The sequence below is a fragment of the Leuciscus leuciscus genome (genome assembly GCF_965113295.1).
Source record: "Leuciscus leuciscus genome assembly, chromosome: 6".
In the NCBI taxonomy this organism is placed as follows: domain Eukaryota; kingdom Metazoa; phylum Chordata; class Actinopteri; order Cypriniformes; family Leuciscidae; genus Leuciscus; species Leuciscus leuciscus.
In genome coordinates, this window is record NC_138730.1 from 31,589,780 (window position 1) to 31,616,917 (window position 27,138).

The 27,138-nt window shown below is 37.0% G+C and overlaps 2 protein-coding genes across 5 annotated transcripts in view; one reads left to right on the forward strand and one right to left on the reverse strand.

The window, feature by feature from the left end:
* The first annotated feature begins 2,135 nt into the window (after positions 1-2,135).
* kiaa0040 (KIAA0040 ortholog) lies at positions 2,136-8,989 on the forward strand. 2 transcript variants are annotated; one of them, XR_014206717.1, is made up of 3 exons: positions 2,136-2,340; positions 5,510-7,685; positions 7,740-8,989. XR_014206717.1 is itself a non-coding variant. In XM_082172714.1 (2 exons), the coding sequence occupies exon 2, from the start codon at positions 6,037-6,039 to the stop codon at positions 6,370-6,372; it is 336 nt and encodes a 111-aa protein (XP_082028840.1). In that variant the 5' UTR covers positions 2,136-2,340; positions 5,510-6,036; the 3' UTR covers positions 6,373-8,989. The 2 variants fall into 2 exon arrangements, 1 of the variants encoding a protein (XP_082028840.1); XM_082172714.1 differs by having other exon boundaries at positions 5,510-8,989.
* Positions 8,990-9,146: 157 nt separating this feature from the next.
* tnn (tenascin N) overlaps positions 9,147-27,138 on the reverse strand; it is a 34,194-nt gene continuing 16,202 nt past the window's right edge. Inside the window, exons 7-16 of one of the 3 annotated variants that reach the window (XM_082172614.1) lie at positions 21,328-21,591; positions 18,745-19,008; positions 17,192-17,455; positions 16,740-16,870; positions 13,517-13,655; positions 13,204-13,355; positions 12,986-13,082; positions 12,681-12,845; positions 12,436-12,599; positions 9,147-11,439 (exon numbers count right to left, since the gene is read on the reverse strand). In XM_082172614.1, coding sequence (XP_082028740.1) covers positions 11,314-11,439; positions 12,436-12,599; positions 12,681-12,845; positions 12,986-13,082; positions 13,204-13,355; positions 13,517-13,655; positions 16,740-16,870; positions 17,192-17,455; positions 18,745-19,008; positions 21,328-21,591 — 1,766 coding nt within the window. In that variant the 3' untranslated portion in view covers positions 9,147-11,313. The remainder of the gene's footprint in view (positions 11,440-12,435; positions 12,600-12,680; positions 12,846-12,985; positions 13,083-13,203; positions 13,356-13,516; positions 13,656-16,739; positions 16,871-17,191; positions 17,456-18,744; positions 19,009-21,327; positions 21,592-27,138) is intronic. The other 2 variants (XM_082172615.1, XM_082172616.1) reach the window with 2 other exon arrangements.

Here is a 27,138-nt window from a genome sequence, read left to right on the forward strand (position 1 = left end):
ATGTTCTATTAAATGTTCTAACTCATTACTTTCCACCTCTCAGAGTTTACTGATCTAAATATAAAAGTGACAGTGAGTGGGAGGAAGGGAGGGATGGGTGGCGACCGGGTGATGTGCGTGAGTGAAGACAGGAAGCTGAATTTCAAGGTTCAGCACAAATTCATGTGATTGTACATCATTTCTGAAAGGAGTAGTTCCCTGTTTTGAGAAATGTCCCCCTCCAAAAGTCCAACACGCAAAGATTATCTCATACTTGGATTGAAATGAAAAACCATACGAAAAAAAAAGAAATGTAAAAAGTTTCAATTCCTGTGTAAATGACCTGATTCTTAAGTCACAGCAGTATAGAAAGTTAGGAGGGAGTACAGTAGGTCCATTTATGGCAGAGCACAGAGCATTCTCTGGTCCCTCCTCTTGTTTTCATAGCACTGTTCCGATACATTTCATTAGAATGACTCATGAGCTACAGTTCTGACTGGTTGGGAACGGCCTGGACTATATTTGGATTCAGAGGCAGCCCTCTTTATTTTTCATTAGGACTGCACATAAACTTAACACCCTTATGTTTCCGAAGCGCACTGTGCCTTTGGGATGTGCAGATGTTGCTTCTGAAAGATCCAATCAGAGGCCAGAACGTCAGACAGAAGGATGATGGAAGATGCTGGTTGAGAGAGATCATTTTTGAGTCAGCCTTCTTTGGAACTTTAAAGTTGGGTGTGAATAACAGCTGTAACTAGAGTCTTAACCTCAAGCTAGTGAGACATCAAAGATGATGAGTCCAGGTTTTACATTATCAAACACAACCCCAGTCTGCGAGAAGGCGTCTTTAAACGTGTTAAATGCAAACAAGACTTCTCTTGGTTAAAGTGTTAGAAATGAACGTCAGCAGGGTTGGAGATCTTCCTGTGTCACTTGGTTGAATAAGAGAAGTTCAAGTCTTGAACGTGCCCAAAATAAACACTCAGTTCTGCATTTTCATGCTTGATAGAGTAAAGCCCACAGTATTTGTGCTGCTTCATTTTAGTCATAGTATAATATCAGGTTAATTAATATAATTATTACATTGATATTACACACTACCAATCAAAAGTTATGGGTTATTCATTTTTTCAAAGAAATAAATACTTTATTCAGCAAGGATGCGTTAAATTGACCAAAAGTGACAGTAAAGACATTTATAATGTTACAAAAGATATGCGTTTCAAATAAATGATGGCCTTATGAACATTCTATTCATCAAAAAATCCTGACATTGTTTATCACAGTTTCTACAACGATATTTAGCAACACATCTGTTTTCAACATTTATGATAATAGTAAGAAATATTTCTTGAGCAGCAAATCAGCATTTTAAAATAATTTCTGAAGGATCATGTGACACTGAAGACTGGAGGAATGATGCTGAAAGCTTTTGCCATCACAGGAATAAAATACATTTTAAAATATATTAAAAATAGAAAAAGATATTTTCAATTCTAATAATATTTCACAATATTATTGTTTTTACTGATTGTTTTACTTTTATTGTTTTTGATCAAATAAATGCAGCATTGGATAGTATAAGATAATTCCAAAAAAAAAAAATATATATATATATATATATATTTGAACAGTAATATTATTATACTACTATAGACTCTATTTATAATTATTTTTAGTTTTTAGTTTTTTTGTGAATGTTGTGAGACCAAGAGAAATGAGGCTAAACTGACACAATTTTACATTACCTAAAGTCAAGCTTACTTTTCCTTTTCAAATCTAATTATACAATGGCTTCTTTTAGACACTGGCATTTTGATGAGTATGAGTAAATAAACCCTGTTACTGTTCATTTTATAAATCTTGCAAACCATAAATCAAATCTACTAAAAAACAAAACTGCTATTTCTCTTGCCCTCATTCAATGTCAAGTATTAATTTAGATTTGATTGCACTTCAATCTAAATGCATAACAATTTCTTAAATTAGAAGAAAGCTTTTGAGACGAATCTCTAATTCCTCTGTGCACTTTCAAAATGCTGCCATTACATGTTGAATTTTTTTTTGTGGGCACTATGTAAACACAGTGACACATTTTCCCCACCCTTCGTTCTGTGACATCACAGGGAAGTTGAGTTTATAAAGTAACCACAAGAATGCAGTGTGTGTCAAGCGAAAGAGTTGCGAGCAGACAGAGGGCTCTTTCTTAAAGCGTACGGCCTACAGTGACTCAACTCCTCCTCTCTCACGCAGGTACAGCTGTGGATATGTGCCTTCCAGTCAGAGCAGCAGATTGTGTTGCTGAAAGCAGGGTTATGTGATGCCCGCAGAGACGTCTGGACTGACCTCTGATCAGAGCTGGTAAGGTTTAATGCTTCTGGGCTGAGAAATGATGGATTACTGTCCTGATGAGCATCTGTTTGTCACATGTGGCATTGCTGAGAACAGCTAACTCAATTCAGGCCATATGCCCTTTTAACTTCTGAGTTCCTCCCGTGTCGTGACTGACATTCTGTGTAACGGAGAAGCTTGTGGACATGCTGAGAAATATGTTTTTCTGTTTTTATATTTAGCACATGTGTATTCTCTTAGCTTGTTTTGGGCTGATATTGCTTAAATAACTTGACCTTTTTCAGATTAGTCCTGGCAAAGATGTGGTAAAACTCATTCTGTTTATATTGCCGCCCGGGATTGTACACTCTACTTTAAAGTCTGGAAAAATATTGCTGTTTGGCATCACCAAAGTAGGAATGTAGGAGATACAAATCATTCATGAATATAAACTGGGCACCGTAAATGAAGGGCAGGTGGAGGCTTATACGGGCTCTTTAAAAGTCCTCTGCTTTTGTAAATATTTCCATCACAGGTCTATAGCAGCAAGCAAGTGTTTGATTATAAGACAGACGCTTTAACTTTAGTTTAATACAGAGCTTCCAACAGATGAAACTAAGCAATTGTGAGTGAAGCTTTCTCAGCCATGTTCGCCCTCTTTCTCTCAAACACATTTTGCGCCCTGAGGGCCTGTGCTGTATTTAGACAGTGTCCTCTCTTGTGGAAGGTTAATCATGTCCCTGTATTTGTCTTTTCGAAATGTGTTCAATCTGGTTGTGAGTCTCCGAAAAAAAATGCCTTTACTATAGGTGAATCTAACAACCTCCTCATGAAATGCGGAGGAATTCGACATGATGTGCACAACGGCATGTCTTTGCATGTAACTGATGTTGTCGGTGAAATTCGGTGCTCCATCCTGGCTTTGTGTGAAGCTGAGAGAGTCTTCCTGTTTAACATTCCTCTGCAGATCTTAGAATTATTTAAAGGGATTGTTCTTCTTCAGAGGGGTCATGCTGAGGAGGTGAAGGATTAGAGTAAGAACGGAGAGCTGAATGCTCTCGAAGTCTTACGCAAGTCTACGACTGAAACTTCAAAATAGAAAACGAGATATGATGCATTTGCAGCGTTAAGTTATGTTGAGATTTTTTATTATTTTTGTCTTTATAAAAGTCACTTCCTCTTACATAGGTGTTTTTCACAAGAATCTGCTGCAAAAACATATTTCCTGTTGAGAAACTGTCTGCAGGAAGCAGGGCAAACACACTGCACACATCAAGTTTGTGCAACACATTTGGAAATAGGTTTTCTTTTCTTTTCTTTTTTTCTGTTCCACAGTGAGTTTGTGAAAGAAAATTCATATTTCAGTATATGTACAATATATAGAGGTACATTTCTCAAAATTAGTTTTTTTAATCATTTCATAAATCATAAATTATATCTAAGCCTACTGTCTGGAGAAAAAAAAAAACATCCATGTTTTTAGGAATAAAATGTTAAATCAGGCGAACAATATATTAACAAACTCCTCTGTAAAATCCTTCAGAATATAGCCAGGAATAAACCTGGAAAGTTTGGGAATGTAAGTGCTACTGAAGTGGACATACATTTCCAGAAAAAATTTAACAATTTTGAACCTTCCTTTATCCAATGTTCATATTTATGTTCTGCAAATGTAATTTAGTGCATATTTAATTAGATAATGACTTTTTAGAAAACTTAACTGAAATATAAAACAGCTGTCTTGATGTTTGTGATTAATCAACTTGGAAAATAATGAATATGGTGACATCTGTATTATGCCCTATTCACCTGTGGTGTCTTAACTTATAAATCATTTCTATAGTTTTATACCTAAATAAATGAACAGCATGTACGGTCTCTTTTGAAACCGCTTCATGCAACTTACAAATCTTTTGTTTCGAATCTGTAATTCGGAGCTCGTATCAAACTCACCAAGTCACATGATTTCAGCGAAGGAGGCTTTTTTACGTCATATTGGATCAAACCTTGGTTTCAAAACATTTCAAAATTCTCACGGTTCACTGCTGGGGGGTGGTGGGGGAGCTATTCATGAGTGTCCAATATGATGTTTGGTCAGTTATATAATGTTCCTTTTTAATACATTTTATGAATTTTCATACTTATCCATGTATAAATGGAGAACATTGAATTGCTCCTAATTGACCTATTGCCAGGTCTTGCCTATAATTACACAAAACAAGCATCAAACATTAAGACAACTTTTACAGAACCTTCATATTTAATGGTATTTAATGATTTGATTACCTTTAATTTGATATGCAAGTGATCAATAATCATTATAAAAAATAAAAATCATTACTAACAATTACATTTACTCTAAATACTGTATTCAGTGGTTTTAATTTTTCAGGAAAACTTCATGAATCCACATCAATAGGTCTAAGTGTAGTGTACTAACCTTGAGACGAGTATCAACTTAAACTTACCTGTAATACATCGGTTAAACTTTCAAAATCGGTACAAATTTACTTCATTATTATTATTATGTTGATGACATTATGTTGCTGTTGTGTTTGTTGTCCATGTCCGTTAACTGTCATGTTGTGGTTTTCCAGTGTATTTTGGTTTTCTACCATCATTGTGGTATGTCTGTTGACGTCAGTGTATAGTTCTTCGGGCTGTTGAAATAATGCCTTATCTCTCATTGTTTTATAGTAATATATTTATTATTATTACTAACTTACTTACTTGCTTATATATTTATTTGTTTATTTGTGTTTTAGTATACATTGATAATATAAAAATATATATATATTAAAATAATAAAATAAAAAATAATACTAAATCAACTTTCTGAGCAACATTGAATTAACTATCAATCTGATTCTACAATCTACAATATGAAGCTCATATCAAGTTGGTTTTTTTTTTTATTTTTTATTTTTTTTACAGTGCACATATTTGCCAATTGCCATTAAAAATGTAAATAAAAAGCACATACAAATATGTATTATAGCCCAGTCAGAAGCTTATACAGTTTGGTTCTTAGACCTGGTTTGACTCGTGTAGCTGTGCACTCATGACTCTGTCCTGCAACATTGATGAGAGTCAGAATACATGAGAGACATTGAATCACTGAAGGATCCACAGCTGACTTAACTTCTGCTCTCTCTCTCTTTCTCGCTATTTATTTCTCTGTGTCTCTCTCTCTCTCCAGAAATGCCCCAATTCCATCACATCTGTGAGAGTCAAGGCAGAAGAGACTAAAATAGAGTTGGTGTCTCCAGAGGGACTGATGCTGAGAGGAATCCACCCAGTATAAACAGGACCCACGATCTCCGCAGTCCTCACAGCCACAAGATATGAATCGTCAAAAGTCAAAGAGAAACATCTCATAAGCAATGCTTTGTTGTTAGACCCCAAAGGCAAGGCGTTTTATGAGATGAATAGTGAGGTTTGGGATTAAAGCAATAACTGTGTGCATCAAGGATTTTGAAATTGTCCGTCCATCATTTATTACAACGGGTGTGATATTTCCTCAGGATGGGACTATGACATCGGAACATTTAACAGGCCTACACTGAACTGTCCATTTGAGCCAGTTCCATCACTGTGCTTTAGTTTCTTGATCTCCAGATAGAAATCCCACGCTAATTACTGGTTTAATCGGATCTCCAGTGGCTTTACATCTCAGATCACATTGGATTTGATCTCTACAGGGATTTGAAGAACTCTTGCTGAACCATGAAGGAGGCAATCCTGCAGTTTTTCGATGATATATGGAGCCTCGCTTCATCCAAGCATGACCAGAGCATCTACAACACGGTTTGCCTGGTAGTGCTTCTGACTCTGCCGCTGGTTGTGCTCTTCACATCTGTGCTGGTGTGCTGTCATTGTTGCTGCTGTCGTCATGCCAATGGACGTCGGTGTTGTCGCGGCAAAGGCGAGACCTCAGTCACAAATGCGAAGTCCGAAAAGAAGAAGAAAAAGAAAAACGGCAGCCAGAACAGTGAAGACTTGTGGATCTCAGTCAAAACAGATCCCATGAGTAGTGACAGACTTGCACTCACTATGGTGTAAAAAGCCACGTTGAACAATGAACAATTTTATATTTATTTATCTTTATGGTACATGTAAAGGTACAAAGTGTTGCAGCAGTGTTTACTAAACATATGCCTGAATGTAGAAAAAAGAGAATTTCAAGAGACTTTTTGTATAGAAGTGTAATTTGGGAGTGAATGAATGTGCAAGAATATGCTTTATGATGTGTGTGTGGTCCTGAAAGGCTTTCCCAAAACCCACATTGTAGGTGAAAAGAAATGCACATACAACAGTCAGTCCAGGGCCATGGATTTGATTTGCTGTGTTGTGTTTTTGCATTTGACTGCGCTGCTTTTCTATTGATTTTTTGTGTGTAAACACGCTCTAGACGGACGTGTTTGATCTTTGTGCTCATGCCTTTCTCCAGTCTCACGCATGACATGGCTTTCTAAAAATGTGGCGCTTAATTAAAAATAGTTGAACTTTTATTTTTTTTAACTCATCTCTAGGCATTTTTTCATTTCACTGCCATGAGTCTCGCGTTTTTAAACGCAAAAATGTGTTCTGTGTGAATGGCCCCTAATAGACTGTCCAAAAGCACCAGGATTAGTATCACTCCACCTATCTGCGTTTCTGCATTCCGGTGAGGATTTTCAGTGACTCTTTCTGCATGTTACATTGTTGCGCCAGTCATTGATTGGTTCAGTCAGGAGCGAAAATAGTGACTGTCTATATGAGTGAGATTCATTCATAAACAAAGCTAGTGACTGTCTAAATGAGTGAGTCATTGAATCATTATGGAATCGATTCATTCGAAAACTGATTTATTTTGAAAACGAAAAACAACTTTTGTGCTGTCTGTTGCTAGCAAGTGCAACAGTTGATTCTGGTTTGGATTCATTTGAAATTTGTTCATTTGTGCCAAAATACACGATTGAACACAGTATTGCAATATTGTGTCTAAAATGTAAGTTTTATCATGACAACTCTCAGGATATTTTTAGCATGGTATTGGATATGACAGTGTTAATTTATTTGGTCTTGGCAGAATAGGTCTGCTACGCTGCTGCTGCTGTTATTGCTGTTGTTGTAGATTATTGCTGGTGCTTCTGTAGATTATTGCCTGCACAGAAACAGGAACTTGCTACTGCTAATACATTTGCTGATACGCTGCTGTGAGTATGTAAGACATACTACTGCTGCACAAATAGAATATATCAATTACCCATAGCAGATATATACAGGTGGAGCTGGGGAGGTGGAGGGTTTTAGACGAACTCTGAGAGTGTGCTGCAAACTGATATAGTGAATGGTAATCAACCGTTTAAATGTTGAGCAATGGCCAATGGCTGGTGACATGAACCAATCAGCTTGTGCCAAGAAGTTATCGCAATAAATATCATAAGCTTGTCTTAATGACCAATCAGCCTGCGCCATCAAGAGTTTCATGACAGAACTAGGCATTTACTGTACTCAATATGAAATTCTTGTTTATTCAAATGCTGTACAAAAGAAACATTACACTCGCAGTTGTGTTGTTTGTCTGAATATCAACACGGATGTGATTATACCTGCGATATCGGAACAACAGTAATAGCCAATTGCTTGATTAACATTTCTAATCGAACCAGATGTCAGAAATATGTAATAATTCCAAAGAGCTCTTCACAATTACAAACGCTTCTAAAATCTGCACTTAAACCAAAACATTTCCCAAAGATGTCAAAGACATCTAGTGATGCACTTAGTGGGTCACAACCACTTGTCCTTCACTTGAAGGATGTGATGCATTTAAAATGACTTGCTTGAAATGGCTTCAGAAATTGATACTGTCACACAATTTCCCTATATAACCTGCCTTTCTTACTGTCAACTGACTAAACCATAATTTAAAGAAAAATGGGAGTGGGAGTGGGAGTGGGAGGGGGGGATGTTATGTTGGCTCTGTGACTCATATGGATGAATTTACTAGAGTATAGATCAACAGCTCAAAGACACTTAATCTCCCTCGTAATCTCCCCCTAAACACCTCTATTCACAATAGACTGAAAATGATTATACTGATCTCAAAACTCAGACTGTTGGATACAGCATTATCATCACAGTTGTGTGTAATTGGGCTTGCTGAGAAACAAACTTTGATCTTCTTGCACTATTCAGATGCAGGGATGTTTGCAGTGCCATAATTAGATGTTTATGTTGTTACTTCAACACATTTTGATTATGCATTTCAGAAAGTCATGCATTTACACCCACCATCATGCTTTTTTTCACTTAACTGTTGTGTTTGGCTAGCACGCATTATTGTATTATCGGGTAAAGCAACCACTGAATTATTCATTGCATAATCAGTAAAGTTGGGCCATAGCTACTTGTCCTTCATTGATTTTGGTTTCTGGTACAGCTGGAAGGAGAACATTTTTCATTAGTTTAAACAACCAAGCTGTCAAGTTCTGTTTCCTGTGCTCTCGTTCAAAATATGTGATAGCAAAGCTTTGATAGTTGAGTTTTGCATGAAAATGAGTGTCAGTTTGTATGAATATGCTTCTCAAAGTCTGTTGCTATGCAGGTCGATGCATGTAGATATTTCCAGCCTTGTTTTTCAACCCAGTTTTTTGTGGGATATACAAAATTAAATAAAATTATTTTTTATATATATTGGCCTGTAGTTAGTTTTTTCATACCTGTCAAAGTTAACAAACTTAACTAAAGGTATACACTAATGCTGCATTCTGTGCTACCACCGATGAAGGCTGTCCCAAAACAGCGTGAGGCCGGTTGCGTGATTGATGATGAGCGTCATCGGTCTAGAATCTCGATTAACCCTTGAACGCATACCTTGGGTCTTTATTGACCCAGGACGTTATTCACTACCCTCCTCCTCATTTTATTTTTTTAAAGTTGGACATCAACCTTCTTAGTATTCCTCAATCAATTCATTATAAACAATATAACAAGAGACAAATTATAAAATGATAAAAGAATGCCTGTTTTCCCATACATTTTTGGTAAAATGTGTATATGGTCTAATGATGTATATGGAATATTCCATTGTATATGGAAGCTAATGATGTATAACAGTGTAGGTATATTTTTTCTGCACAACAATAATCTTTGATGACTTAATAAGTGCAATTCACTTTTATTCCACAAGATGGCAATGTCTGATACACAATGATAAAGTAACATTTCACTCATAGTTACTGCAGGCGGAAAACAAAAGAATAGGAAGTATCATCAGCAAAACTTGAAATGGCTCATCGATTTACTGCAGAGCAAGTACTGAACGCAATCAAATATTAGTGTCACTGTCACTTGATGGTGGATCTGGTGAAGAAGCTGTCAGCAATCAAAATATTGATATTGAAGATGTTGAAAATGATAGTTTTGAGAATATGTTTGAGATTGCGAATATGAGCCAGATGCTGAATACTGGGAAATGAGCTTTGACAAGGACAGTGATGGGTATAAAACATCTGCTCAAACTGAACCCTTCCAAGATCCAAAAGGTAACAAAATATGCTTAATTTTATTCTTCTGTAAATGTTACTTTAATATCAGGAGAGTTTTATATTATCGTGACAGGTAGATATCCATGTGTATTAGATATAGATCCGGGTCGCTAAAGATCCGAATATGTAATAATGAATGGTGAAACATTCAAGCATTTAAGGGTTAACAACTTTTCAATTCTGCTTTTTAAAGGCTGTTCAGACTCAGAAATCATGAAATGAATTGCATTTTATTTTATACACCAATTATTTTTTTACTCTGCATATATAATTTACTCTCAAGTGCACTTTAAGTTTTCACAGAACATCAAATGGTTCATTCACATTTAAGAGTGTTTCTCAACACTTAGCACTTGGTGAACATTTTGCAGCCATGGACACACCCTATTGCTGCAGTTTTCCATCACATAACAGTCCTGAGAGCGTCAGGAAATTCTCCCCTGGCTGATGGTTGCACACACCCACTGCCCAGATCCCTCCACACAAACAGACCTTGTTTTGTCTCATGCTCCAGCTCACACTAATGCAGGAGGGGAAGGTGGGGAGAGGAAATATAACAAACCCCATTCAAAACAGTGATTCAGCCATGGACTGATGAGGGAAAGATGAAGCACGCAAAGCTGCAGGCGGAACACATGAGACCTGTAGAAGAGCCAATACAGTCCTGCTCCTGCTGAGGCTGATATGCCTCCTTCTGATGTCAGTTCCTCTGTAAGAACAGTCATTTTACCGCTATTATCTAATTTTACACTTCTGGTTACTCTGTGGGCAACCGGCCCACTGTAGAGACAATGACGCTGAAATGCTGCAATATGTGGTGCAATTTTTCTAATTTCCCATAATTTGTGGCTGTAGAGCCAGTCAAAACTGATCCTCATACATGTATGAAAGATTCCAAATGCTTTTTATTTCAACAAACTTTATTTCTGTAAAAATATGTGACACTTAATTTGGTGTCTGTGTCAGGAATTATAGTACAACTGCAGTACGCATCCAGATGGAAGACATTATAGCTTAGACTTTATTATAAAACGTCTTTTTTATGCATGACATTTAAATTTGATCATAATTGTCAAATATTATGATGGGGGGAAAATCATTAATATCCATTAAAAACTTTAGAAATTATCATACATAGTCCTTTGTTGCAAAACACTGAGATAAAATAAAAAAGAGGTTATGTAAAGGTCATTATACAATATCCCCTTACTTATGAAAAGCACCCTTTGAGTAGGGAATGGCACTGTGATATCGGTTTTCTTTCATATACAGTGTGTATATTAAATTAAAGAACTAAAGCATATTCTATTCAAAATCTGCCTTTTGTAACGATACAAAATACAGTTACACAGCATATAATCTACAGCGGCTACATCTAAAGTGGCTTTCCTGATATGAAGATCTATTCCAACCTGGTTTGATCCAATTCCCACACGTTTTGGATTTTGTCGTTTTTGTCAAGTGATTGTTAATTCACAGCTACCCTCCTCTTCAGTGACCTCTTCTGTCTGCCCGCTGCGCCCACTGGGCGGATCTTAATTTCGGCAAAGTCAAGAGAGTGCAGGTGCCCCTTCCATGGCTCCCAGTTTACTCCCTGGAAGACACAATCAGGAATGTATTTAAGGCATTTTACTAACATTCATGAACTCATTAATGATATCATTAGGCAGCATCTGAGAAATATAAAGCAGTAATTTTTCTGTTCTGTTGCCGGTTCAAAAGTTTAGTGTTGGTAAGATTTTAAAAACTTTTTAAAAGAAGTCTCTTATGCCATCTAGGATGCACTTATTTGATCAAAAATATAGTAAAAACAGTAATATTGTGAAATATTATTACAAATTAAAATAAATGTTTTCTATTTTATTTCAGCATCATTACTTCAGTCTTCAGTGTGACATGATCCTTCAGAAATCATTCTAATATGCTGATTTGGTGCTCAAGAATCATTTCTTAATATTATCAGTGTTCAAAACAGTTGAATATGTTTGATATTTTTGTCGAAAACACAAAGTTTTTTTTTTTATGATTCTTTGATGAACAGAAAGTTGAAAAGAACAGCATTTATTTTAAATAGAAATCTTTTGTAATATTCTAAATCTGTCACTTTTAATAATTTAATGCGTCCTCCTCACTGAATACAAGTATTAAAGGGATAGTTCCAAAAAAAGTACAAGTTTTAAAAGTTGGTACTCCTCAACACCAAAGCTTAGTTTGACGTTTAGAGAAAAGAAATTATACTCTTTGTGGCCTAAAATGTTGTTTTCACTCCTCAGTGAAAAACATTCAGTATAACCTTCCTGTTAGCCTCACAGAAATAAGGGCTCTAATGGGAACATAAATCTCCAGCCAACTTGAAAGTATCGTTTTATTTGTGAACTTATGAGATCTGATAGATTCAGGACACTGCTTTTCTTCTGAATTATTGGGCTATTCTTTGTAAATGGCTTGGCTTTAAATCCTGCCTTCAGTGTTGTAATTTGAGAACTCCCTCTGCTGGTTATTACATCTCATTACATGGCATAACCACACCAATACAGATCCCTTATTTTTTTTAAATATCAGTCAGCTTAAAAAAATCATCATTACTCACCATACTGTGTCTGTTATCCCCAAATCTGCCGTTCAGATTGGCCAGGTGGCAGTTCTTGTACCACCAGGCACCTTGGTGAGTCAGAGCACAGTTACCAAGCGCAATGTCATTGTCTGAATCAACTGTGGAGAAAGATCCTCCCTGGTGGTAGGTCATGGCATCACCTGTGCACAATGTGTTATTAATAAAATGGCTTTGCTTCATATAACTTGGTAGGCATAATAAGATTACATAATTCAACTCACCAGCGTTTCCTTTGTAGTTGCCAATGGTAAGTTTAAACTTCTGTTTGGATGGTGCTACTTTGAAGTTATCGTAGACGGCATATTTCCGCTCTGATCCCACGCCCAAATCGAAGCGCACCTCATACTGTGTAGCAGTATTAGTCAGCTCATGGATCTTCTCCAAGCCTGGTCAAAAAATCAAAAAATCAAAACAAATAAAATTCATCAGAGCAGCTCAAATCAATATCTAGTTCTGTATGAACCAAAGACATGGCTAGGTGAAAGGTTTCAATAAGCATATAATGTGAAATCTTTATTGGATATACCAAGCCAAAATTCATCTTTCAGTTCTCCAAAGCCTTTCATATAGTCTCTCCAGCGCTTCATGAAATCTAATTTGCCACTGTTTCGTCTCTGGAACACCTGTGGTTGATGCATTGTAAGTTGTCAGATACAACACTCATACTATACTATACTGTAGATGCAAAATAAATAAATAAATGAAGACAGGAAGAATATTTCATAAATGAAACTTAGCACTCACAATCCAGCCGCCACCATCAGTCGTCATGTCACAGTACACCTGCATGGCTCTGCTACGGTTGCTATTGATGTAGATTGTGTAGATGCCACTCTCCATGTTTCCATTCCTCATAATCTGAGTGCAGTCCATTGGGAACGGGTAGGCCACACCCACTACAAATAGCACCAATTTAATCAATCAATGATGCTTTTTATTTCTATTAACTTTCTTTTATTTAATATTTAGTGCAAATAAGGCTTGATGATATTATGTTTATGTTGATACACTAGGAGTCAAATAAATGTGAATGAAGGAATATGGTATTGCATATTACCTGTACTAAATATTGTCTCCACTACCCTACTCCTCTTTGAGCCCCTGTAGGCAATAAGGGTGACAATGTACTTTTTCCCCATTGCAAGGCCAGAAAGGGCAAATCTATTGTCCCGCGCAGTCAAAGTTTTTTCCAAAGTCTAAAACAATAAAACAGAGAAATTAATCAAACAAAGAAGGACTCAGTTGTGCCAAAATGACAAATGTCTCATAGTATCATATAAGTTTGGCCTACTAACAAACAGAACAGCTACAATTTAAACAGGGAACACTTTACAATAAGGTTCATTAGCTAATGCTTTGGGTATCATATCTAACAAAGAACAATCTTTTTTTATAGCATTTTTTTGTGTTACATCAGTTTTATTACAGCATTTATTTCATATTAAAATAAAATACATTCACTACTGTTTAAAAGTTTGAGGGAAATTAAGAACTTAATACTTTTATTCAGCAAGGATGCATTAAACTGATCAAAAGTGACAGTAAAGACATTTATAATGTTACAAAAAAGTACGGTTTCAATTTCAAATAAATGCTATTCTTTTAAACTGTTAATCAAATTAAGTGGGATTTTAACTATTAATCGAATAATCCAAAAATGTATCACGGCTTCCACAAAAATATTAAGCAGGACAACTTTTTACAACTTTGATAATAATAAGAAATGAGAACAGGGAACGAGACACTGGGTTGAAGACGCTATGGGGGAACGCCCTCATATCCAATCACGGCAATCGATATTGACCAGCGACAGCCTGACGTCACTACTAGTGCAACCCAGAAGTATAAAAGGGGCGCCTAGAGAACATGTCATCCACTTATTGCCTGAAAGGACTGTTCAGCAGGCATAACCTGCTGAACAGTCATAACATTACAGTCGTAACCTAAACGTTCCCTTTCGAAAGGGAACTCGCACTGTGTCAGTGACGCTATGGGGAACGATAAACAATCCCACCCCATGCTGAGGGGAGTGCATGCCAATTATGGCTTGTGACAGAAACTGTCAGAAATGGCAGTTATTTCAAAGAAAATGCTAAGAAACATTCCCCCCTTCGGGTCACATACAGGCTGTCAGTGACATTATTCCCTACTGTCACTGCCCAAGCTATAAGCCTCAAAGTGGCCTCCGAACAACGGAAGGCCTACCAAGGCCGCTCAAAGCCTTGGAATCAACAGCTTCCATCATGGAAGGGGTTCCTTTAACCCTTTTAAACCGACTGTGTCGTCGCCGACACATACCAGCAAGCTGTATTCATTTTACTGTAATTCTTCAACCGTTTGCACGATCAAAACCATCCAAATTGCCCCTGACAGTAGACAACATGCGCTTTTCAGCAATATACGGCTTAATTTCATGCTTTCCATCAGCAATTGACAGCAGCTTTCTGGCAGAGCGGGAAGGAAGATAAGATAATTGATAAACTCATTGAAGAATTTGGGTTGGATTTTAATTTGGTAGGCTGGATTTTAGATTTCCTTGTATCCAGAGTGTTGAACAGTACAAGTATTTGGGTACTGTATTAGATTGTAAATTGACGTTTTCCGCAAATACTGATGCTTTGTGTAAGAAGGGGCAGCAAAGATTGTATTGCTTACGGAAACTGAGGTCATTTAATGTGGATAAAACATTGATGTGCATGTTTTATAGATCCTATATTGAGTCGTGTTTATCCTTTTCATTGTTGTGCTGGTTCAACTCTCTGAATGTGAAAAATAAAAACCGTATTGAGAGGATGGTAAATCAGGGAAACAAAATAACAGGGCGGAAGCAGATGACTATGGCTCAGTTATACCATAGACAGGCTTTGGGTAAAGCCAAGAACATTTTGTTAGATGATTCTCACCCCTTGTATTCTGAGTTCCATCTTCTCCCGTCTGGTAGCCGGTATAGAACTCCACTTAGTAAAACTAATCGGTTTAAAATTCATTTGTCCCCTCAGCTGTAAAGTTTTTAAATTCTAGGTAAATGTATTTATTGGGTACCTTTTTTTTCTCCTATTTTCGTGTATGTGTGTGTGACACTGTTTTATGTGTATGCTTGTTTGCTGCAACCAAATTGCCTTCGGGAAATGAATAAAGATGAACTGAGGTTCTAAAGGGTTAAGGGAATATGGCCAGGGGGTCCAAAAGGAGTCCCGTCCAGTCACTTTCTGAGGGGAACAAAGTCCACCCCACATGCCACCAGGGAGGCTGACCTGGTCAAATTTATTGACCTAGTCTTGCCAACAACCTGTCTGTTTCCTAAACAGAGTCTCTCAAAAAAAGAGATGGCAGTAGTTCACTCACAAACCGGATCATAGAGATGGGCAATACTGAGTTCTAGTCTCCAGCATAGCGCTTCTTAACTCCCGACCTTGGTCCAAATCTTTCAGCAGATCAGCGTGGTATGCTTGCAGCACAGCCATTGTGTGCAAGGCATCACCAGCCAGAACCGCTATCGCGTATGCCCTTCCATTTAAGCGCGATGTTTGTTTACAAGGCAGGGCCAGAGCACTTAGTGTCGATGCCTCTCCAACTGCAAGATAGTTCGCGAACCTCGTCAATTGAGGCAGACACATACCCGTGTTCGTGCATCCCCTCAACATCAGCGTAGTTTGCTCACTGAAGGCTATGGATGCATGCTGAACACAGGTTCTTCCATGCCTTTTCAGTCTCATTGTATAGATCGGGCAGGAATGGAAGGCTCACGGGAGTTGAAGCGTTATGGCTGGAAAGAAACCGTTTGTAAAGTCTGCCACGAGCAGTCTCTCCATCACGCGCTACTATGGCAGCAAAGCCTCGCTGAGCGTGTTCCATAACACTCACAACTCATCATACAGGGCAGGGTGGCTGTGAGGGTTCAGGTTGTAAATCCTCTTCACCCTCATCAGCCATCTCCTGCTTTCTTGGGCTGCCAGTAGAGCACTCACACACACACACACACACACACACACACACACATACATATACATATACATACATATATATATATATATATATATATATATATATATATGTATGTATGTATGCATGCATGCATGCATGTATATATATTTATATGCATACTGTATATAGTAAAATGATAAGTAAATTAAGAAATTAACAGTAACCTACATTAATACATGCAGTAAATGTATTGTGTATTGTTAGTTCATGTTAATCTTAAAGTATAATTACCTTGTAAAGTGTTACCATTAAACGGATACAGTATGCAATTGAACATGTTTGTGAGTAGAGCAAACCTGCATACTGCCATCCTCAGCCCTGTAGGTCAGGATGTAGCCATCAATATTAGCCTGAGGAGCTTTCCATGTAATAGTGGAGGTTTCAGTCTGAACATCAATGGCTTTGAGATTCTTGGGTGCATCAATCTCTGCAGATCAACAAAAAAGTGCTTGGTTAAATGAAGTCGACATTGTGTGTCTGGAAATGGTCATGAGAAAACAACTCATCCTTAATGAGCTCTTAATAGATGAGAAATATCTCTCCTTATAACTATGAGAGTTAGCCTTCCAGTTAGTGTTGAAAAATTATGGATTCTTCCTCTTTAAGCTTTCTGTGCTTTATTAATTCAGTTATCACTACTGCTGAGACAAGACCTTAGCAAAGACCTTCGTCATGCTTCATTTGACATTTTTAGGCAGAAGACAAAAGCACAGGCACACAGCCACGCTGCCTGCATTAATCAAATAACCTGTTTCAGCTTCTGTTGTGGCTTTTCTGCTTGAGCGAGAGCCTTTCACAGCCCAGACATAGACTGTGTAGAGAACTCCAGGCTTCAGACCAGTGAAACTGTAGGAGGTGCTGTCAGCTCCTACTCGAACCTCCTGACCGAAGCCATCTATAGAGCTGTAGCTCAGCATGTAGCCATCAATGTCAGCCTGCACCCTGTCCCACATCACAGACGCCGAGTCCTCTGTCACCTCTCGGGTTAAGAGGTTAGTAGGAGCGTCTATATCTAAAAAAGCCATTTGTACAACAGTGTTAATGCTTCAAGGAAGTGCTTCCATTGGTCTGCTTCAGTTATTTTTCCATTTTCTGGGATTTATCTCAAGATTAAGAGTTGAACAGTGAAAGATATAAAATAAATGAAAAGGTTTTGTTGTGTGAAGTACTTAAAAAGAGAAGACATCTATGTACATTCTATATGTTTGTCAATGAATATAGGACTTAAGGTGAACGTGATTTCACCAAAAAGAACATGTTCATGGATCAACATTCCAATCAATCAGTCAGATTTGAGGGATAGGTTAAGGTTACAGTTAATGTCAAGTTTAGGCTTACAAGGGGTAGGGGCTTCTACACCATTGTTATTTACCAATCCTTTCCCTCTGATTTTAGGGATACGTTATGGGTAGGGTTAGGTTTAGGGGTAGGAATAGAGTTAGGGCTATGTTTTTAGACAGGAATGTTGTTCCAGGATCAACAAAAGATGTTGATCCAGGAACATGCCTTACTTTTCAAAATCACGGCAACCAGGACATAAACTAGTAAACCTGTAGGGGGTGCTGTAGTTTCTTCTCATTTGGCCAGAGTTTTGATTGTAACATAGATGTCTCTCTTTTCTTTGATCAAGAAATTAGTGGGAGTGTGTATTTCTAAATTAACCATTAACACAAATGTGTTAATGGTTAATTTAGAAATACACACTCCCACTAATTTCTTGATCAAAGAAAAGAGAGACATCTATGTTTTTTAGGTGTTAAAGGTGTTTAGGTATTAAAGGTGAAGCATGTCATTCTTCACCACTAGAGGCACCAAACAGAATTGCAAAAATAGTTATTGTTTTCAAGCAGGTTTCCCAAACATCCATCCATCCATCCATCCATCCATCCATCCATCAAGGCTTTCTAAACATTCTACACAGTAATATGAATTTCTTTGAATTTCAATTAATTTTAACTCAACTTCTTTACTTTCATAATCAAATTGCAATTCTGCATCCAGTTTGTTTCCTCAATTCTTTCTAATTATTATAAAATTCAATTCTGAATGGTGGACAACGTTTAAAAAAATGACACATCACTTTTAATGCACATTTCTACACTTGAGCCATGCATGATTAAACAATTTATCTGTAGAAACATAAGGCTACCTGTCTGAGTACAGAACAATAACTGAAATTTAGGGAGGGTAACACTGAAAGGTCTTATTTAAAGCATTATTTCTGCAAACAGATAAACGGTCCAAAACAGAGAACACTGTGTTAGTTTGCATGAGCCGATTGGGAAGATACAGTTCAAAAACCTGTTAATGCTTCTGTTGAGCTCTTTTTGCTTGAGCGAGAGCCTTTCACAGCCCAGACATAGACTGTGTAGAGAACTCCAGGCTTCAGACCAGTGAAACTGTAGGAGGTGCTGTCAGCTCCTACTCGAACCTCCTGACTGAAGCCATCTATAGAGCTGTAGCTCAGCATGTAGCCATCAATGTCAGCCTGCACCCTGTCCCACGTCACCGACGCCGAGTCCTCTGTCACCTCCTTGGTCATAAGGTTAGTAGGAGCATCTATGTCTAAAAAGCCATTTGTACAACAGGTTAATGCACCACATTGCAGCATTAAAGCCATGCAGGTATAGGCAATGCAGCAGAGGAGAAGACAATGTATCCAAGTAAAGGAATGCATCACTGAACCATGAAGAGGGTAGAGGATCTATCCTTTTCATACCGATACAACGAATGCAGGATGCAGATTAGGGTTGGGCGATGTCTACCAATTTCACTGTTCAGTGAAACATCACGATGGACGATGACATCGGGAAGTAGGGGGTAGATATTTTAGATATTTATAGATAGTTTCCTCTACATCTCATCAGCAATTTCGATTTTGGCACGCTCTGCAGCAGCTGACCACTAAGGACCGAATGTACAGTGACGTGACATAACTGCCAGATTCAATGGATCGCGATGCCGGCTCAACATCGTGATGTCTGTCAGCCATCACGATGGACGATGGCATCGTCTATCGGCCCAACCCTAATGCAGATAGCAATTGATATTATTTCCCATCACAGTTTGACTTAATTTGAAAGTTGATTGATCTTGGTAAAGGTTTTTATCTTATCTGGTGCTGGTTGCTTCTTTAAAAAGTTGAGTGAAAATAAATGACTTTCATTAGTGTAAATTTGGAAATGCCCTGTGCTTATGAAAAGTGCAATTTTCTCAAATTAGTGTTCAGCTTGATTAATGCGGCCAGCAGGTTCTGTTAGAACGTTGCAATTCATCATTAGACGACAAAGAGACGGAAAACAAAACAACACTGCTGTATGATAGTACTTTTAAAAACATGTCTTATATAAATGTCTTGTATGAATGCTTATGGGAATTTAAACAAATAATGTATAAAAAAAACGAACAAGAATTTCTTGCAAGCACTGCTTTTCTGTCAGTGTCTGTGTTGTTGTGTGAGCACAATAAATAACTGGTCAATCAACACTCCTTTTATGAAATGTGGCAGCATAGTATGAATATGTATATATAATATTTATAATTTTTATGCTGTTATTATTATTATTATTATTATTGTCATTTCAGTAACCTCCAATCCACATTATTAAAATGTGAACTAATCGTTCCTGAACAATGACAATAAAAATCTACTGTTTGACTACCTCAAATTTGTTAACCTGATTGATACTTTGCATTTAATTGGAAGATTTACACATTAAAGTGAAGCAGTAACACAATACAAATACAAATCATGGTAAAATAGGGTAGATAAAACATGCTCAGACAGTGTGAATTAACATTTGCAAAGAGCAAACATGTTTCGAGAGGAGTGATGGGTGAATTATTGTGCAATCAACAGAGATGCTAATGCACTAATATATGATATATATTAACATAAAATCGGCATTACTGCATTACATATTAAAATGTCTGAAGCTAATTAAGTCAGCTACAGAAGCAAACATTATGAAACACTGTCATTTGTAAGTTCAGGCACCAGCTACTATTTAATCAACATTTCCTACAAAATAATCCAAACTTTAGATTCCCTGATTCCTGTAAGCAAAACCTTAGATATTCCACTTGTTAAAGGCTGTATCAGTCTTTCATAAAAACTCAATGTAAACAGAAATAGACAATGAGGCTCACACTGTAGTGCACAGATTTCTTCTAATGCTCTTTAGATGCTGTAATGTGAACAGTGATAAATGGTCATGGAAACCCGACAGAGGATACGCATGGGTACATTTGTTATATATCCAAGTGCTTCTGTTTAGGTTGTGTTTCCTGACTGAATGTCAGCTGCTAATGCACTTAGACCATCTGGTTTACCGTCTACAGCAGCACCCACTGGAGAAATAACTTTCTTATTCTCGCTTTTAAACTTGAATTGCTATGAAGGAGTCTTATTATTACAGGGTTGGCAGTTTAAAAGAGCTGAAAAAACATCACTTCTATATGTGTTAATGATGCTTCGTCTTATGGAAAATGGAAAATACTAGAAAATGATGGCTCCACAATATGCGGTTGAAAACTGGTAAGTTGCTGCTGCTTGCAACACTGATTCCCAGATAACATACATAAAGATCAAATCTGTACTGTGCGCCTGCTAAATGCACAAATGTAAATGTTTTCTGCTAGGAATGAATGCAAAGGCCTTGTTGGATAGATAAAAGCTCTGTCAAAAGAAATAAAATCAAGCAAGGAAATGACTGCTTAGATGCACATGAAAGCAATGAACATCTGAGAATGAGAATGCCACTCTTCCATCCACTGAGAAACTAGAAAGATCAAAGCCAAGATCCCTTGAGGGAATGCTTGAGATGAGGAAATAAAAACAGAGGGTAAAGCCCCAAATCCTCACCCAGAAGGTGAAGAGCTTACCCGTCTCGGCCTCAGTCATGCTCTTCCTACTGGAACGAGAGCCCTTATAGGCCCAGAGGAACACTGTGTACAGGACTCCTGGCTTCAGAGAGGTCAGCTGGTAAGACGTAGCGTCTGCTCCCACTTTAATTTCTCGGCTGGTGCCCTCTGCAGAGCTGTAAGTCAGCGTGTAGCCATCGATCTCAGCACGAACACCATCCCACGTCACAGTTGCGGAGTCCTCTGTCACCTCCCTGGTTGCCAGATTGGTTGGGGCATCAATGTCTGTTATATAAGATAAGTCAAGGCATTCAGATAAAATAAAATTCAACACTTGTTGCACCAATAAAAAAGAAAACATTTTCTAAATTAGTATTTTGTCCAGCAAAAATATTTAAACAATTTAAATAAACATTTCGATTCTTGCACACAATAAAAAGAAATTAAATAAAAACAATAATATTTACACAAAATATTTATGATAAACGTAAATAAGTAAATATAATTACTCTTATATTATTTCATATAAATTCTCTGTATTTTTTGTTGCATACATTTTATTATTAAATTATTTTTAAGTATTTAATGAATAATGTTTAAATAAAATATTTGATATTTAAATATTTATAAAATTAACTTTTTTTGATAAATTTACTTTAAACATGATACATTTACTTCCCACACCCCCATTCTACATGGATTTTGCAGTTACCTGACAAAACATTTTTACAGTGAATTGATTCTTCGTGAATTCATTAATAGATGGCAAACTTGTAGTATTTTGTATGCAAGGGAAAATAACTGCAGGAACAAGATGCTGTTTTTGTATTTCATCAGGCTTATGGATTCTCAATTATCAAGACCTGAAGAGCTGAGGATGTGCGCAGGGTCATATAGGCAGTGCGGTAAGCATTTGTGAGCAGTTTCACTGGAACTAAGAGAGTGTCCATGCAATGCAATGGAGGAAGTGAGGAGACAAGGAAAAGCAATCATCATTTAGGTTACCGTTCTGTGACTGTGGCAGGGTTAGCCGAATGTATCCGCATCATGGAAACTGATTCCTGATGCCTTCCAAGATTGCTAGAATCCACAGCTCTCATTTTATGCTCTCTGATTGCCAAGGTGGGCTTATCATGTTTGACTCGTCTGGGTTTAAGACATGGACCAGAATACAAAACAAAACCTTACACTGGACAGCAGACAATACCAATGCTAAACGTATTTGTGAGACCTTGAAAACTTCATGATACTGCAATTACCTAGTCAATATCTCATTACACAAACAACCACTCATAAACCACGTTGTGTGCCAAGCAGCTCTTTTATGTGTTATTTCTTATACACATATTACAGAATGTGCTTTATAAAACAGCATGTGGCCAGAAGGAATGAGCCAAACTGTCAAATGTATCTCTATTCCTTTCTCTGACCACTGAAGTATAGTCAGATTTGAAATATTTCTCCCAAATTTCTCTGGACACATATCAAGCTTCCAGGCCAAGGTACAGCAGGGGAGAGCAAATAAGCTGGAAGCACTTTTCTATCCATCATGACAATCAGGGCAGAATTCATGTCTATTTCAAGATCTGCATTGTAGATACGTGGTGAAGATACATTGCAATGCAAAATGATGCACAGAAAACGATGAGATTATTCATTGACTTGTGAGTGCATTCATTTCATCTGCATTGCATTTAGCACCGCAAATAAGAAAAGAAGCTCATACTGTTGATGAATACACTGAATATAAGTATAGAGCTCGGGGTACGAAAGACACAAGGAACTCCTTAGCATGCTTTTGTAAACTACTGTAGTGCATCTAATAGTTACGATGTGCCTGTGTTACGTAATAGAATTAAAATATAGCTTTAATAAATTGATAACAATTTGTCCAACCCGATCTCAAGGCAATTTGTACGAATTTTACGAGGTGGCTAATTCGTACGAATTCATACGACCTCACAAATTCGCGAGGTAGCGTTGAATTTGTCCTTATACCATATATAGGTACACTATGCAAATTGTTTTAGGTAATGTCTTTTATTAGAGAAAGTTTTCTGAAGTTAAAATAGGCCTTGCTCAAGAGAAAACAAACACCTGAACCATTTGTTTTAATGATTCTGATAGCCCTTCCTGGTAAATAAAGCTTTAAAGTAGTGCAGATCAAGATGTGAGGTCTTGCTTACCCCAGGACATTAAGTTCTTTGAAGCAGTCCAATCCAATGATTCTTTCCACTGAACAAATGATGCATTAAACTCCCTTGTGGTGGCATAACTACACCTGATTGTTATGGAGGAGGTGAGGACACGTTGATTTCAGGGTAGTACAAAAGTCTGCGGCAGATTGAATGTCTTCAATTGTAGAAGAAACATCCCCTATAGAGCAATTTTATTCTTTTTATAGAGGCAGTCCTTTCATTTAATTTAAAAGTTGTTTGTCTATGGTTCCCAGGAATAAAAAAAGAAAAAAACTCAACAGTGCTGTTCAAGTCATTGATGCTAAAAGAAACCCGTTTTTTATGTTGGGGGGGTTCCTCGTAAAGCCCACAATCAGATCTATAAATTTCACTGTTCATTCTCAGGTCAGTCTGAAAGCTTCAGTTGTAAAACATAAGGAATTCTACATTAAAGAGTATGGTCACCCTACATTCCATTGGATGACAAAAAGAATAATATACACTCTGTGATGCACATGCACAAAATATGTCATGTCCATGAAGAAGCATTGAAAAACCATTTCCTGTTCCTACGGTTTGGTGAGACTACGTGTGGGAGTATCTGGTGCTGTAATTCATAAGTTGCTGAGCAGAGGGAAAACCCTGTCTACTGGAGGCCCCTCTAATAGCTGCTGTAGCTGTCAGGAACAGACTTAAAGGATGTAGTACAACCGTAAATTTAAAGGCGCAGTCAGGTATTAAATTCACACTAACCCGAGCACTTTTTGAAAATGAGAATCTTGTTGAGGCTCAGATTAGGTATGTGCAACAGAAATCAAATATTACATTTGCAATAACACCTGGCCTGGAGCCACCTCACCCAGACTATCCTGCTATCACTCAAGATGGATCAGATTAGAATAGACTATTTAAAGAAAAATAACAATTGCCATGTGCATAGGCTTTCTAACATTAATATTAGGCTACTATAGCAACATTTTGGCTGAGGACAGTCTGTTTAGCAAAGTCACATTTTGATTGCCACATTTGAGACATTAACCTACAAACGTCCCTTGGCACAAAGAACACAGCTCTACTGAGTAATCTAAAGGTATGATGATTTATTTTTTCATGTAGAAGGCTAGGTAACTGGTCTTAGTTAGCTGACTATTTCACTGTATTGTTATTGTTTGTCCCCGGCCGCACTTCAGGTTGTTCAAAAATAAAAATATGCATCTGTTAAACGCATCGCAATGAGTGTCTGTTTCATGGTAAAGCAGACACAATTAATTACTTTTGGCATTATGGTAACTTGTCTGTTTTCATGGTAAAACTAATGAAATTGTGTATCTAAGACACTTATATATGGTGGTCAGGGTTGGGGAGTAACGGAATACATGTAACGGCGTTATGTAATCAGGATACAAAAATCCAGTAACTGTAATCCGTTACAGTTACGTCAAAAAACGTAGTAATCAGATTATAGTTACATTTTGAAAAAAGAGGGAATACTTTCAGGATTACAATGGTTTCATTTAAAACTAAATAAATAAGTATTTTGGCATAATAACACTATATGAAGCGCTGCTTGATTATACAGTAGTTCCTGATTCTGTTGACAGTAATGACTCACGTGTGCGACCCGGTCGCTGGTGCATGTGCAAATAACAGCTTTCTACAATCTCCTCAGATGCAGATTGAATCACTGCTGCTAGTAGAAACGATGCTGCCAGCGGGTAAAATTGCTTTTAATTCATGGAAATTCCGCTGCTATTTTGGAGAGTAGCTTTTTTAGTACCCAAAATGTCCTTTCTTATCTTTTCTCACGTAACGGGAAGTTCGCTGTCTAGGTAACGTAGGGGAACTCCCACTGCCGACGCCCCAAGTTCAGTCAGGCAAATTAAGAAAGATCACGGCTTTAGGCAACATGTAGGCCTATTTTAAAATAAACTAATATGTAGATCGTGTAAAAATTTTAAATGTTGTGTTTTTATTTTTTAGTTAAAAAAGTAAAAAAATAAAACAAAATAATCTGTAATACCATACATTAGCCACTAGATGTCTGTATAGCCCGTTACATAAATTTGTCTGTGTGTGTATTTTGAAAATATTGTACACTGGACCAAATTCTTAATAAATAAAAGGTTTTTTTATATTTTTTTTATAATATTTCTTCTTGCTTGACTTTATTTATATACGTGACCTTGAAGTAATCCAAAAGTAATCAGTTACATTACTTTCATACTATAGTACTTGGATTACGTTACTGAATACTTTTTTTATGAAGTAATTTGTAACTGTAACGGAATACATTTTTAAAGTAACCCTCCCAAGCCTGATGGTGGTTTAAAACGTGTCAATTTCATGGATATCGACAGGGCCGGCCCGCGGCATAGGCGGTATAGGCAAATGCTAGGGGCGCCACTCATCCATAGGGGCGCCAGAATGAGTGAACGAGTGAATTTTTTTTTTTTTTTTTTTACAATTAAAAAAAAATATATATATAATACTATTTTAAAACCATTAATTCGAAATACTACCAAAAAAAAAAAATAAAAAGTCCGGCTCACCAATCGTCCCCCGCCCATCGAGTGCTTGAAGTGCGTCAGAAACAGAGCGCGCGCGCGATCAGTTGTTGGTAATTAGTTGTGTAGCGTGCGCGACTCCGCATCCAATGTAGACAGCACTGCTTTTGTTAACACACAGCTCGCAGAAACGGGCCTGGCAGCTCGCGCCAGTTCTAGACGCGGTGAAAGTTTCCTGATTGTGACGGAAGGCCGAATTTACATGACACATTATAAATGAGCATAGTCTGCGATAGATACAGTGCCAAAAAGAAGAGAAGAGGATAAAAGGGGATAAAGACAGAGGTAAAGTGATGTAGTGAATGAACAATTTATGGCATAGGAGTAAGATACTATAATTTCATGGCAGTTATTTTTACCTTAAACTTAATATTAGCAGTTGTTCTGAGTTCTCCAGAGTCCCCAGACTGTGTGGTTTTGTAACAATCATGTCAGTTTTAAGACGCATTTTTTATTATCACTTTTTTTATTAATGTTTTACTCTACAGTTGTGCAGTTGTGGGGATACAGTACAGGCCAAAAGTTTGGAAACATTACTATTTTTAATGTTTTTGAAAAAAGTTTCTTCTGCTCATCAAGCCTGCATTTATTTGATCAAAAATACAGAAAAAAATAATAAATAGTGTGATATATTATTACAATTTAAAATAATTGGTTTTCAATTTATTATACTTTAAATTATCATTTATTTCTGTGATGCAAAGCTGAATTTTCAGCATCATTACTCCAGTCTTCAGTGTCACATGTGACATCCAGTCTATCACATGATCCTTTAGAAATCATTTTAATATTCTGATTTATTATGAGTGTTGGAAACAGTTCTGCTGCCTAATATATTTGATGAATAAAATGTTAAAAAGAACTGCATTTATTTAAAATAAAATAAAAATATTTTCTAATTATATAAATCATCTTTACGATCACTTTTTATCAATTTAACACATCCTTGCTGAATAAAAGTATTGATTTATTTCAACCAAAAAAAAAAAAAAAGATTTCTATTTTTAAAACATTTAAAAAAAATTTTTTTTTACTATTTATTTATCAAAGTATCCTAAAAAAGTATCACAGGTTATGAAAAAATATTAAGC